Source organism: Dromiciops gliroides, chromosome 3 (genome assembly GCF_019393635.1).
Source record: "Dromiciops gliroides isolate mDroGli1 chromosome 3, mDroGli1.pri, whole genome shotgun sequence".
NCBI classification, from domain to species: Eukaryota; Metazoa; Chordata; class Mammalia; order Microbiotheria; family Microbiotheriidae; genus Dromiciops; species Dromiciops gliroides.
The window spans coordinates 420,097,762-420,113,632 of record NC_057863.1 but is presented as its reverse complement, the minus strand read 5'-3'; the positions used below and the strand labels follow the sequence as shown (position 1 = coordinate 420,113,632).

Sequence of the window (15,871 nt, the reverse complement as noted above, 5' to 3'; positions counted from 1 at the left end):
TTGAAAGTGGAAAGCCAATATCAGGGAAGTAAAAGTGAGGTCTTGTCTGTCAGCTCTGGTTTATCAGGGAGCATCTTCAGTCAATTTTGAATATAGGGCATAAATCACCTCACTGCCCATCACACTCTCAATCTGCCTCCTCTTTCCATTCAAACCTCATGCACAAACTAATTGCAGTATTTACTTATAAGAAAGAAGTAATTTAAAGGATAAATTTGCTACTTAATTGTAACACACAAGAAATACAAGGAAAGGACTATCCAAAAGTTCCTCTCCCATTAGCCTTGGCACTGTGCCTTTATTAAAGTCACTGCCATGAGGACAGAATAGCATGGACAGATGGTTCCAATAAAAATTCATATATCTCACTTGTAGGGGTAATGGTATAGATGAATTTATCATAGATAGACCGACCTTAGAGAGGACCAAATCATTCTCATTTTATTGGTAAGGAAACCTGAGGTTCAGAAAACAATAATAATCATAGCTAGCATTTACACAATACCCTAAGTTTTAGTATTTAGTTGAACCCTGTGAGATAGGTACCATAATTAGTCCCACTTTATAGAAGAGAAAACTGAGTCTGAAAGAGATCAAGTGACTTATCCAGGGTCATACTGCTATTAAATACCTGAGACAAAATTTGAGCTGAGGTTGTCTGGATACCAAGTAGAGCATGCTTGAAGGACAGTGACTTGCCTGATGACACATTTTTAGTAAATGACAAGAATTAAGTTTTGAAATCAGGTACTCTGGTTCAAAATCGAGAATTTTTTCCTCTCCACTACACAGCCTTTCAGATCTTTAATAGTTAGAAAGGAGTGAGGGAGACTATAAAAGAATGGGACCCACTACAGTAGAATCCTGTCTGGGGATGCAAGCTACCCTGAGGTTCTATAGGTGTGGGCACTGAATGCCCATAGAATGGCATCAGAAGTGGAAAGGACAGTGCCATAAGTAGAGAATTGCTCAAACCAAACATGTCTAATTCATCTTTTCACTTAGGACTGGTTTTGTTCACTCTCCTGAGTCTTTGCCTACAGAACTTCCTTGATGATGGATGGAAAGTGGAATGTGGGGGTAGTGCTCTGGAAAGTTGAATCAGTGGCAAATCTGTGAGCATGGAAAAATTTGATTTGGTTTTTCAGGCTAGTGCCCTCCAAACTCTCCATGACTCAAAAAAGGTCCCTCCCTCAACCTTGATTCATAGAATCACAGACTCTTAGAAATGGAAAAGAAAAAAAGAAATAAAAGGGGCAGCTAGATGGCGCAGTGGATAGAGCACCGGCCCTGGAGTCAGGAGTACCTGAGTTCAAATCTGGCCTCAGACACTTAACACTTACTAGCTGTGTGACCCTGGGCAAGTCACTTAACCCCAATTGCCTCACTAAAAAAAAAAGAAATGGAAAAGATCTTAGAAATGGTGTGTGACTGAGTAGGTATATTGAGATTGACTTGGAGTTAGGGAGAACTAGCTTTGAATCTAGCCTCAGATACCTGCTAGCTGTCCTACCCTGGGCAAATTTAACCTTTCTGAGCCTCAGTGTTCTAATCTATAAAATGGCAATAATAGTACCTACCTCAGACAGGGCTGTTGAATTGGGTAACCAGATCATTTACATAAAGTTATAGATATATGTATGCAAGCTAACTCTTTACAATAATCTAGTTTAAGATTCAGGAATTGTTATCTAAAATATCTGCTTTTATAGTATTTTAGTTACTTGTATTCAGTCATCTACATGAATAAGTTCTTTATGAAAAAAAATTATAACAAGGCTATATCAATTTAAATATTCCCAATATAATGAAAACTTTACTGGATTAGTATCCCATGAGTTATTTATCATCAAAATTTCCTAAAGTTTTTCTATGGCTAAAGGGGAAATAAAGAAAAACGCATAAGAAACCACACAGAAAAAAACCACGTCCCATCTAGTCATCAGAGTTGGGACCACTGAGGATTAATGTGAAAAGAAAAAAAAAACATGCCTAGAATTATGCTACCTGCAGTCAAAAGATAACTGGTCACATGTCCCCTGATAGAATTTTCACTGTTGCTCATTCATTAGCTTAATTTTCACTCGTTTCTTTTTCTTTCTTATTTTCAGTCAAAAGTTGTATGGAAGAGAATTGTCAAATCACAATTGCTCTTGTCTGCCTTGAAATCACTTCTCCCTTCTGAAAGGACAGGAATACTTTTTTATGATGAAAGAGGTTTGTAGCCACACATGGGAATGCAAACCATGCCTTAACTCCCCTTACCTGAAGCTCATGGCAGTCACTTGTTCCTCAGTCACTCCAGCAGAATTTCTCATTTCTCCCCTGAGACAAGTTGTTGGGTTTTTTCCCCCGAGAAAATGAATACAAATATAATGTTGGAGGCATTTTGGGATCACGGATAGAGAACAGGACCTTGAACTCAGGAGGACCTGGGTACAAGTTCTGCCTATGACAACTGTTGGCTTTGTGACCTTAGGGAAATTAGATTATCAGGGTCCCAGGCCACTATGTAAGACCATAAGTTGCAGAAATGTTGCCCCCTGGTACCCATGCCCTCAACTTTGGTTGAGGAAATTTCTCACTGGGAGTTTCCTACAAGGATGAAATAAAAGATTTAGTGTTGTTATTCAGTAATTTCAGTGATCTCTGATTCTTCATGATCCCATTTGGAGTTTTCTTAGCAAAGATACTGGAGTGGTTTCCATTTCCTTCTCCGGCTCATTTTATACATGAGGAAACTGAGATAATGAGGGTTAAGTGACTTACCCAGGGTCACACAGCTAGTAAGTATCTGAGGGCATATTTGAACTTAAGAAGCTCAGTTTTCCTGACTCTATCCATTGCACCACTGAGCTACCTCGAAGATTTAGTACACCTGCCGTGAAGATCTGAAAGGAATAAAGAAGGGAAGAGACTAAGCACTGATCTAGTGCCCACTATGTGCCATGTACTGTGCTAAGCACATTTTACAAATACTATCTCATTTCATCCTTAGAACAACTCTATTAGAGTGGAGTGGTGCCATTATAATCCCTATTTTACATTTGAGGAAGCTGAGGCAAAGAGAGCCAAAGTGACTTGCCGATGGTCACACAGATGGTAAATATCTGAGACTGGATCTGAACTCAAGTCTTCCTGACTCCAGGTCCAGTGCTCTAAACACAGCACCACCAGCTGCCTCAAAACAAGTCTGGCTAAAGTCTTTAAGGCTTAGAAATATTTAAAAATTAATATTAGTAATCCAAAGTACCCTTCAGCTGATTAACTTAGAGTCACTGCTGTGCATGATTTATATTAAAAGTGATTCACATGTATTAGCTTATTTGATTGTTATAGAAACTCTAGGTGTAGTTATAGGAGGCATCATTATCTGCATGTCTGGTGGGGATATTGAAGTAACTTCAGGGTCACACAGTTCCTAAGTGGTGATCACTGGACTCAAGTCTAGTTCTGATCCCAAGTGTGGTGATCTTTCCCCAACATTACATGAGAAAGATCACAGAACAAAAGCCCCTAAATGTCTATGCTGGAGCTAAGGAATTTGGTGGCTATGCGTTTCTAGCCTGTTCAAATTTCAAATGCAACGCTTCTTTCAAGCTAAAACCACTGCAGTTTTAAAACTTAGAAAAAATACAATGGAAATCAAATGTCCATGAAAGCAAGGAACCCCCAAACATGAATAGAACTGGGAAATGAGATATTGGGTTCTGCTTTATAAAGTCAAGCTCACAAAAGTCTCCTGGGAGTGAAGTAAACTAACAGTTCTCTGGAATATGAAGAAACATGCTGAGAAGTCTGGGAAAAGATGATCATCCCCACTACTGTATCCAAATAGAGCTGAGAACTGCCTGTAAATCCCTTTGCAATGAAGCAATTCCCTACATTCCAAATATGACCCGGAGTAACACACAGAGTGGAAAATAAGCTTCCAATTTTCAATGCCGAGTGAGGCTTTTATGACTGTCATAATTTCCAAGTGCAAAATAAACTGCAGCTCACAGGGATAGTGGGCAAGTATGAGGTACCCTCAGAGAGTGGAATGAATCCACTGATGACCAATGATCTTTCATTTTCTAGTTACAAGGACCAACCAAGGAAGTGTGTGTGTGTGTGTGTGTGTGTGTGTGTGTGTGTGTGTGTGTGTGTGTGTGTGTGTGTGTGTGAGAAAGAGAGAGAGAGAGACAGAGAGAGAGAGAGAGGCAGTCAAAGACAGAGACAGAGAAAGAGACAGGAAGGGGTTGGATGAGATAGAGAGCATAGAAGAGTAAGGTAGCATATGACCAATATAAGCTATATCTAAATCATATCACAGATATCACAGAATTTGTTATTTGAAAGGAACCTTAGCAGCCATTTAATTCAATTCATAAACCAAAGGAATCTCTGTTATAACATATGGCAACTGATCAACCCACCACCTATAAAGACCAATCATCCCACTTTTGGACAACTCTAATAGTTAGAAATGTTATCTTGACACCAGGCCTAAATTTGCTGCTTTGCAACTTCTACTCATTACCACCGGCCTTGCCTGTCTTCTGGGTCCAAACAGAAAGAGCCTAATTCTTCCTCCATTTGACAGCTCTTCAAGTACTATCATATCTCCCTTGTATCACATTTCTCCAGACCAAATATGCCCAGTTACTACAGGTGATCTCCATGCATCATTGATTGCTTCGAGCCCTTCATCCTCTTGGTGGCCCTCCTCTCAATATTCTGCAGTTTATTAACGTCTGTTTTAAAACCGTTGCACCCAGAACTGAACACAATACTCCAGATTAGGGCTGATGAGGGCAAAGTACAGTGGGACAATGACCTCCCTATTTCTGGAAGTTATGCCCCTCTTCATGCATCCAAGATCACATTAAGTTTTTTTGGCAATCCTATCACATTGCTTGCTTACATGAACATATCTTTAAAAAGAGGCAGATTTATAGAGGAGACAGCATTTTTACTATCCTTGAATGTTAGCTATGAATTATTTAAAATGGACTTGTTAATACAGCAGCATAGTAGAGAGATCAAACTTCTATCGTTGAAATTCCCAAAAGTCATAATAAAATGGTAATTCAATTAAAATCACCTCAGCATATAAATTTTCTATTCAAAGTAGACTGTTGTAATCCATCCTATGAGAAAAGATCTGTTTATGTTGCTATGGGAAAGAGTTCCCACACCAGTGGAGATCACAATCCATCCACTTAGAGAATCTCAGAGTTGCCTAAAGCTCCTAGCAGTTAAGTGCCTTGCCCATGGTTATACAGTACAATACAATTATGCAATACAGTAGAGTTTTCTATCCACTACACCACACTGCCACAAATATAATAATATTATAGTAATATTTGTGTTCAAAATTCTAAAGATTTCATCAGTCTTAAAATACCATAAAATACTACCAAATAAATAACATCTATGTACTCACTGTAAAGCAAAAATGTGAACAAGCATACATGTTAAAAATTTAAATGCCTAATAAATTAGCATGGATATTCTAGGCAATAAATTCTTTAGGTTCTTTTTAAAGGAGGGACTATATCAAATATATGTTAGCATTCCCCTACATATGTGTCTTACCTATAATAAATGTTTGTTGAATGAAAGAAAGAATGAATGGTAAAAATTATGTCTCTAGCTTTCTATAAAACTTTTATCAACCCATAATCCAAGTATTTATTGAGCACTTACTATATTCTTAGAGCTATGATGGGCACAGGAAAGGACAGAGTGACTAGCCTCAGGAAACTTAACATCTAATTGAAGAGACAAAGCTAAAGCTAACAATGACAGGATTTAAAAACACAAAGAGCATCATTTGCACAAGGGACAGAAAGAAGGCCTGCCAAACTAGAACCACAGAGTACACTGGCAAGTATGGCTGAATAGGCAGGATGGCGTCAGTTTTCAGAAAGCCTTGATAACCAGTCAGAGAAGTTATTATTTTGCATACAGCAAATGCTTAATAAATGTACATTGAATTGAAGGTAGTAGGGAGCACTGGTAGATGTTTGATCCAGGGTATGGGAAGAATAAGCTAACAAACTCCATCAAAACTTTCTCTAAAGGTTCTTTTATTCTAATGGTTCATCATAGAGTGGAAGTGGACCCTGGATTCTTGAAAGTTATGGCAGTAAAGTACAAGATGTAGCAGGTCCTACCAAGCTGGAAAGGCTTTAAATATGAACCAGTGATGGTCCATATGTTTATCTGTATGTCATCTGAGGACAAACATATCCAAGTTTGGAGAAATTCATCATCATTGATGAAACTTTTAGCCACAAGAACTCTTGAAGACATTCTAAGTCATAGAGGGGCTGATTGGTAGAGGAAGTAGATATAGCAACAAGATTTCAGATACTTAAATTATTTAAGTACTTAGGAAACTTAATCTAGTAACAGTGTATAAATGATGAAGAGGGAAACAAGAGGAAGGGAAATAATACTGGTTTGACTGTTTCAGTATACAGTTCAAGATACTGTTTCAGAGGTCCAGTAATGAAAGAAGGGTCTGGATTGGGGTTTAGGAATAGAATTTAAAGGGCAAACCAAGAGAACTTTCACAAGAATATATGACAAATTTCAGTAACCTATGTAGGGGATCAAGAAGATGAAAGAGGGAAAAGTCAACTATAAAGATAAGCCTATTCTGGGAGAGTAAACAGTTATGGATTCAATTAAAATTGTACCAATTAGAAAATTAACATCAAAAAGACTATAATTTTTATGTTTTTATGAATACTATATCTAGTTTAATGTGAATAATGAATCCTTTGTAGTGGATTGCATTATTCGAATTCACACTGTATATTTCTTTTTTTTTTTTAGTGAGGCAATTGGGGTTAAGTGACTTGCCCAGGGTCACACAGCTAGTAAGTGTTAAGTGTCTGAGGCCGGATTTGAACTCAGGTACTCCTGACTCCAGGGCCGGTGCTCTATCCACTGTACCACCTAGCTGCCCCCACACTGTATATTTCTATTGGTATGGAATCAATTACCATATTTTGCATAATTATTACCTATTCCCATAGCAAGAATTTGAATATATGTAACCATTTCAAGAGATTCATTATTCACACTAATCTGGACCTGAGTGTATTTCTTACACAAATAATGTCTCTTGTCAATTTAAAACTTTACTATTAAAATGCATTTCACTAAGTAATAACAGTTCATCTTTAAGGCTATTGGTTCTTTTATCTTATTATATACTGAAAGTCTTAAGGAGTTTACTTTTAATTATATGTATGTGAAAGGGCCCAGTAAAATAAAACCAAAGAGAAAAAAATAATGTCCTCTTACTCCATCTACCTTTTTCTAAATGAACTAAGAACCTCGGGGGCAGGGAGTGGGGGGAGACTGATAATGCTGAATGAGGCACAGTCATTATAGTCATAATAATATATGCATAGCCAGTATAGATACAATCCTATCCATTCATCAAGGCAACTCAAAGTGCATCCACTTTTCCTGTGGAAGATGCTACTCATATCTCAAACTCATTATGTTGAAGACAACTCATCATTTTCCCCCTTAAGTCTACTTCTCCTCCAAATCTCCCCATTTCTGTTCATGATATTATCATCCTCCCAATTATCTGAGCTTTAAACTTTGGAAAAATCTTCCACTCTTCCTTCTGCCACAGCCCCACATTAAATTAGATGTCAAATCCTAGCCATTCCACCACCACAGAATTTCTTTCATTTATCTTTTCCTCGGTACCAACACCACCACCCAATATTTTGTCCTCATTATTCCTTTATTAGGTTATTAGAAGAGTCTCCTAACTCATATCCCTGACTCCAGTATCTCCCCTATCTTTCACCCAGCTGCCAAAATGATCTTCCTAGTAATCAATGCAACCGTCACTTCTCTAATCAAAAATGGCTCCCTATTGCTCATAAAATATAAACATCTTCATCACATGTTGTTGGAACCCTCTACAATCCCACTCCAACCTACCTCCTTTCTCTCATTGCACATTAATCATCTTTTTTCAATCTATGTTCCAGTCAAATTAGATTACTTCCCCACTTTCAACACGCCATTTTTCCCTCTGTGTATTCAAGAAGGCTGTTTCCACATATAGGGCATATTCCTCACTCATTTCCACTTTTTCCTTCAAAACTCATCTCCTGTATCACTGGCTTAAATTTTCCTAGAGCACTTTGATTGAATATCTTTTTCACTCAACCATATTCTACTTTGTATTATACCTAACTGATACATGCCATATTCCTCTATTACGCTATAAGCCTGAGAGCATAAACTATGTCACTTCATTTCACCAGGACCTAATATATAGTAGGTATGTAACATTCATTGAATTACCCTGAATTGTATTGAAAGGAATAAGATAAGAGATAGCTTAATGGGGACATGACTGATAACTTCCATCAAAAGAGTTGTCACAATGCACTGGGGTTAGACTAGTTCTGCTTGGATCACAAAAACCAAGCAAGTAGTAATGTGAATGTGTGGAAGCTCCAAAGAGACAAATTTAGGCTCAACATCAGGAAAAACTTTCTATCAATCAGAATTTTTCAAAAGTCAAATGGAATGGCTTAGTAGATGGTGGTTCCCCTTCACTGAAGGTCTTGTGAAGGCTGGATGACTTCTTGAAAATGTTGTAGGGGGAATTACTTTACAGGTAGTAGTTAAAACCTGAGGTTCCTCCAACTCTGAAATATTGTGTTTCTCTGAATATAAGGAAGTCATGTGGGAAGAGGAATTATGTTAGATTTTGCTATAATAGTGGCTACAAAATGGAATTCAGCATAAGATAAACCCATCTTGTAGCCTACCTTAACTGGGATCACCCCTACAGTGATGCCTTGCAATAAATAGATGATCAGAAGTGTTCTCAGTGAGGTGCCATTATACTAGTATTACGAAGACAGCAAGAATGCATGTGGGGCTAACACATAATCAAGAAAACAAAATAGTATCTTCTCAACATGGGAACCAATATTAACCTTCAAAATATTTAATTGAAACGTACTTCAAATTGAGTTAATAGCTTTTCAAGGAGTTTTTAGCTCATAACCTTCCTGTCTATCAATGGCAGGATCTTGCCTAGTCAGGTTCATATGTTGCCATTCCCTTAGAGCAACACCTAGCCAGTGGTGTACTGGTAAATGTTTAGGAGGATTTCTAGAGAGGAAAAAATGTACCTGTGAAATATTTTTAAGTTTAATTTGCATCCATCATTTTATTAAATCTAGAAATAAAAAATAATAAATCAATCCCTGATTTGTAGTGTTTCCTGGTTTCCAAGGGACAAATGCTCACCTGAAAGATTTAGCAATCAGCTCTCATGGGTATACCTTTGCAAGATGGCTGATTAATACTAAGGATGGAGTGTGTAGTCACAGAAAATGGGATTCGATTGGCTCATAAGGGAATCAAACCTATGACCCTGACCCTTTTAGACACTCTTACTTCCTAGCCAACTCTAGCCAGATTATATTTGTAAAAATACATATTATTAGATATATGTGTTACAGAAAGATTGATTTAAATTTCCAAAAATTAAACAATATTCTCTTTCTGTTTAATGCTCTAGGCAACTCTTATTTCACCAAAATTATTCTTACTTCTGCCCCCAGGGAATAAAGAGAAAACTGGTTCAGTTTCAGATTCTTCAATATTTGAAAAAAGCAATCCCAACTATTGATTCTTCACTTTTCACAAGACTTCAAGTAGCCCTTTTTGGGAATAACTTTCTAAATTCTCCACCTAGACCATGTTTGATTAAGTAACTAAAGGCCAACTGAGGGCTACTTGAAGTCTTATGAAAAACGAAGTGTTGTATGCTGTCCCTAGTAGTGATCATGTGAACAATCTACCTGAACCTCATCTCTACCTCCTGGCAGAGGCTTCCTTCAAGTTTTGGCTAAAACTCCACTATCTGTAAATAAGCCTTTCCTGGTCTCCCTTAATGCCAGCTCCTTCACTTTGAGATTATGTCAGTCATCTAGGGGTATAGTGAATTCGGAGTCAGGAAAAACTGAGTTCAGATCTGACTTAAGACACTAGCTCTGTGACCCTGTTCAAATCACGTAACCTCTGTCTGCCTCAGTTACCTTAATAGCACTTACAATGCTATTAGTATTGTTATTTCCAATTTGTCCTTCACATATTTTATTTATATGTATATGTGTGTATGTGTATGTATGTGTGTGTATGTATATATATATATATGGGTTGTTTACCACCTTAAGATTGTAAGCTCCTTGAAGACAGGGACTATTTTTGCTTTTCTGGCATCCCTAGTACTTCATAGAGTGTCTGACACATAGTAGGATATCAATAAATACTTCTTGACCAGATGATTATAGGTAATCTTATTAATCATTCTCATAAACACATTTTATTATACATTTCCTTTTTCTAATACCAGAAAACATTTCATTTCCTAGCCAACGGAATTTTTTAAAAATCTGTATCTTAAATATAGGGGGAAGTTTCTTTTACACAAAACATGTAAAATTTTAAAAAATAACCATTTGAACATGTAAGATTGACACCTTTATCTCAACTAACTTGATTTAATTTAGAACTATAAACAAAACTATACTATAAAATATAAAAGAACTTGGAACTATAAACAAAAAGTAGGCCCTAATTTTAGCACAATTTTTCCTTTACTGTATGTTTGAAGATTGCAATTTTCCCCTTAAAATAGCACCAAAAGGGAACAGCTAGGTGGTGCAGTGGATAAAGCACCAGCCCTGGATTCAGGAGTACCTGAGTTCAAATTCGGCCTCAGACACTTTACACTTACTAGCTGTGTGACCCTGGGCAAGTCACTTAACCCCCACTGCCCTGCAAAAAAAAAAAATAGCACCAAAAGACAATAAATTTACTACCAATCTCATAGAAGAAAAATTCTGTCAAAGAGACAGCATGTTCACATTTCAAATTTCTCACAAACCATCATAGTCAACAGTAGGAAAATGTGCCTTTAAATCATGAGTGGAAAAATATTTGGAAAAACTTCTTACATGTTGCAACAGAGCTTTACATTTTAAAAGGGACATATTTATGCAAAAACTCGACTACATTAATTGAATGTCCTAGTGGATCATTTTAGTCATTTCAAACATTTATAAAGCATTTTCATTCTTCACATGTGGCCTATGCACTGCTTTTTGATTGAAGAATACATCCATTTTCTCCTCCCTTAAAACAGACTTTACAGAGAGTTTCTAAACTCTGACACCTAAGAAGTGTTGTTAAGCAATCCCTGGGGATGTGTATGTGGCATGTCTGAGCAAGGGAAGTAAGAGATTGCAGGGTATGTGAGCCGTGCAGCTGTATGCCAAGGCCCCACAGTCAGCAGCTACACCACCAATTAAGCACAGCTAAAGGCTCTGATTTCTGAATATTTTCCTTTTACTAGCTTAAATCAGGTCTTTTAATTAAACAAATTCTCTAGACAGAGATAGAGTTTCTTTTTTATGATCATTCTGTAGTAGGTTACATGTTTTCTATTAAGTAAAATATATGGAAGTTGTCTGGGGTTTTGTTGCCCTGAGAATCCCATTTCTGGCATTTATCTAAATCAGCAATTAGGGGAAATAAAACCCTGCTCAGGGTTTAAAAACAACTACACTACTTTTTTTTGTTTGTTTAAAGCAACATTAATGGTGTTGTAGACCCTTTTTAAATTAAGGTCAAGGGGAAGAATAGTTGAAACTTCTATTTATTTATTTTTTTACAAAATGCCTTTCATTACTTTATTAGACTTGTTCCCATATGCTCAGTAAGCATACGACTGAAAAGATTTTAACCCTTTCAGATCAAGATGTTAAGTTCAAAGAAGTTATTCTACTGTTCCTTAACGTAAGCAGAATTTTTATTCTATTCCATTACAAAGAGGCTGCTGATTTACCATTTATAGAATATCCTGTTTTATGACAATCATATGAAATAACACATCCAAGATTGCAGAAAGTGCCCCCTCTATGGGGCTCCTCACAAACTGTTGGGTGTTTCCTCCAAAGTTTTCATTTTCCATTTGACCAACCTACTGATACAAATGTTCCTAAAACTTTCAGACCCTGAAGGAACCTTCATGTCAGTTAAAAAAAAGCGGGGTGGGAGGGTTGGGGGGGGGGTGGTGAACGGAATGAGTAGTAAATAAAATCGAGCTGCCCAAGGAATTGGCCAATGAATTTAACATATCTTGTGTTTAATTTGGCAGTCTCGGATTTTACAGTCATTTGTGATGGGTATCTACAATAAACTATTTGGGAAGCTTAATTGATAGCATATGAGAGAGCAGCCTTCCTGGGAAGGGGGGAGTTGGAAGGGGTATAGTTTGGTGGAGGTAATGAAGCTTCAGACCTAGCAGAAAATTACAGTTCGACAATCATTGGTCATTACAGTAACACAGAGAAATCCACAGGACTAAAACCCCAAATGTGTCCTCACTTACGTGCTGCCAAATTACAATGCCACATTTGGCAATTATATGAGACTGATTATCTTAAAACAATGTGTGCTAGAGGAAATGCTGACACTTTTAACTCCATGCCAAGTAAGACATACACAAACTATGTTTGCTTCCTGCCATCCAACATCCTACAGTTAACTATCACTGTCCAGATAATCTAGTCAGTAGGGTGGGAAAATACCACTCACTGCTAGAGCAAGCTGGTTTCCATCAATCGCTGTCAGGGAGGCAAACGGAACAAACCTCTCTCCTGAAAGCAAAAATGAGTTTAATATCATAAATGAAGAGGGAAAAGAAACGAGAATCAGAAACGAGGCTGGGACACGAAGAAGTCGAGAAAAGCTCATAGCTGTAGCAAAGGTTTCTCTAAACAAAGAGTTTTATGAAGCAACTGAAGTAAAGTATTGGGGGAAAGGGGGACTCCACCCTACAAAGTTTCTGCAGCAACTTCTCTCTGCTCAAAGAATTCAGATTCTTGCACAGCCCAGAAAGCAGGGAAGCTCTAAAATCGCTTTTACTTTAGTGATTTCCTTTTGTTGCAAACTTTCAACTCTTCACAGTTAGGCAGCATGATTCTTCCTTCCTAGGGCTTCCCAGAAACATTCCGCACAGAATTGTCCTTCCCTGGGTGTGTTTGCCGAACAATGCAGCGGACGCTTGGGAGGGAGCTGGGGCGCCCCGGAGAGTCCACGCTTTAGAACCTTCCTGGGTGTCTTGAGAGCATTTTCCCAGGTGCAAATTTGTCAGCCCCCAAACCAGAACAACATCCCCCCGGTAACCTAATTCACTGTATTCCAGAGGCTAAACAGGCCACTTATTACCCGTCCATGCAATAAACACCACACAGGCACTCACACACAAAAGCAAAAGGCAAACTCACCATCCTCGCCTTCGTCTTGCGCTTTTATTGAGACAAATTGCCCTAATAAAAAAGTAAGAATGAAGAGAGTCCTTGCTTCCACCCAGTTTGCCATCACGTCTAAATATTAGACATGTGTGTCCTCCTGGGCAGTGAAAAGTGCAAATTGTGAGGTTACTTTAGCACCATGAAGTCAGCTGGGGGATCTCTTCCTTTCAGCACCAGCCCCAAGGCAAAAGCTGCAAGCCCCCCTTTTCAGCACCAGCTCCAGTACGGTCTGCGAACACTTTTTTCAAGTGATGCAGCTTTAAATAGGAAGAATGCTGCCTCCACTTCTTTTCCTGCCCCTTTTTAGTTTGTTCAGGCTCATAATCATCCAGTCTCTGCCAAGCAACGGTCTGATTGATGGTAAACAACCAAATCAGAACAGGCTTCCCTGTGCCTTGAACTTTCCCTTTTACATTTGTTTTAAAACCCTCTTCTGCTGCATCTTAAGAAGAGAACAAAACTTATTTGAGGAGAGAAATGCCTGGATGAAGAAAAGAGGATCGTATTATTACCCACCCAGCCCTCCTTTCCCTCCTCAGCCCTCCCCCCAGACACACACCCTCTTTTTCCCCCCTTCAGCTGAGAAAGTCATTAGGGAGGCAATATACCACCCCCTCTCTAACTTACTCTTTGATACTTAAAGACCTCAAAGATCCCCCCCCTCCCTCCACCTTCAGTTTGCTGGGTCAAACTTTAACCCTTTCCTTCTTTCTAAGTGCAGAGCATTTTTTTAAAATTTCCCAATGTTCACTGTTTTCCCTATATTTTGGAAGGCGGGAAGGCTGTCAGAAATACTGTAGATAGGTACCCTTGGCCATAGGATCATAGACAAAGGGATTTCAGAAGCTAGCTAATCCAACCCTTTTGTTTTAAAGATGAGAAAAACTGAGGCCCAGGTACATTAAATGACTTGCCCAAGGTCACACCGTCAGCAGCAGAGGAGGGTTTTAAGCCCAGGTCTTATGACTCCGAAGACAGTACTTTATATCCACCAACCCCTATCCAGATAGATTTTAAATGAGGAACCTACTTTTTTTTTTTTTTTTTGGCAGGGGGTGCAGGGACAGGATAGTAGTTTTATCTTATTTTAATGAAGTAGGAATCAGAGAAGCTGGGCTCGAATCCTTGCAATTTTGCATCCTGTCTATATGGCCTTGACCAGGTCACTTCCCGGCTATTTTTTTTCTTCCTAATAAAATGAGGAGATTGAACTACCTATTTCCCCACATGTAAATAAGAGCTGCTACCCAGCATGGTGCAGTAACTGATGCAGCATAGTAGAGTGGCTAGAGCACTGACTCTGGAGAGAGAGAATCTGACTTCAAATGCTGCCTGTTAATTACTAATAAGTAAACTCCAGTTGTTTCCCACTGCCTCTAAATAAAAAATAAACTCCTCTATTTGTCTTTTAAAACCCTTCACAACCTTGGCTCAAACTCTTTCTGAATTCACCGTACATTAGTCCCCCACCTGCAGTCCTGTCATGTAGTACCCAGCACTGGACATAGCATTCCAATTGTGGTTGGAGCAGGGCAAATTGTTGCTGAACATTATGCTTCTTGATGCAGAAGAAAATGGAAGTGACCTTTATGACAGCTTTGTTGTACTCATCTGTCGTTGAGCTTAGAATCCATCCAAATGCCCAGATATTTTTCCATAGGAACTCCTGTCTAGCCACAGATCACACATCCTTGTTCTAGCAAAGTTGAATTCTCAACCATATGTAAAACTTCACATTTATTCCCAGTATGTGTCATCTAATGGTTTTTTTTTACTTAGTTCATTGTGCTAGTCTTCTGATATCCTTTGAGATCCTGATTCTCTCCTCCAATTTATTGACCATCCTTCCTAAATTTACAATATGTGAAAACATAGGAAGCCTGCCATCTATGCCACCATCAAGGTCAGTGATGATAATGTTAAATAGTACAAGGCCAAATACAGATACCTGAAATGTCATTCCAAGCTGGCATAAGACTACTTATGACTGACTATCTGAGTAGGAAATAAATGAATAGGAATGGAAAGTAAAATTTGCATTAATCCCAATCTACACTTCTGGAGTGGAGCCAAGATGACAGAGGAAAGGCAGTGAGCTCTCAAACTCATGACAGGATTGCTCCAAAAACCATTGAAATAATGCCATAGGACAATGCCTAGAGCAGCAAATCCCATAGAAGAATGTGTTGAAATCATCTTCAAACCAAGAACGGCTTGGAATGTCAGAAGGAGGGAGCTGCTGTGCTGAGACAGGAGTAGAACCCAACCCCACAGTCACCCTGACATAGATCCTGTCCCAAGAAGGCCTCACCAGAGAAGGAGACCCCCAGAGCCTCTGAATCAGCTGAAGCACCAGTGTCGTTTGGAACTAAGCTCACAGTCTGGTGAGAGGGCTGAGCCCTTGGCAGGGGGTAGACTACAGGGGTCTCTGCTGGTGCTGAGGCAGACCTTGGGTTTTTCACCCTTTCTGGGAACCAAGAGGTAGGCTTGAGTAGCAGTGGCCC

At 38.6% G+C, this 15,871-nt stretch overlaps 1 protein-coding gene across 1 annotated transcript in view; it reads right to left on the bottom strand.

Annotated features, from left to right (window-relative positions):
• The window catches only part of COL5A2 (collagen type V alpha 2 chain), a 201,670-nt gene extending 188,085 nt beyond the window's left edge, over window positions 1–13,585 (bottom strand). The window contains 1 exon segment of the mRNA XM_043998231.1: window positions 13,341–13,585. Within this exon segment, the coding sequence (XP_043854166.1) occupies window positions 13,341–13,434 (94 nt within the window). The 5' untranslated portion in view covers window positions 13,435–13,585.
• Between the last annotated feature and the right edge of the window lie 2,286 nt (window positions 13,586–15,871).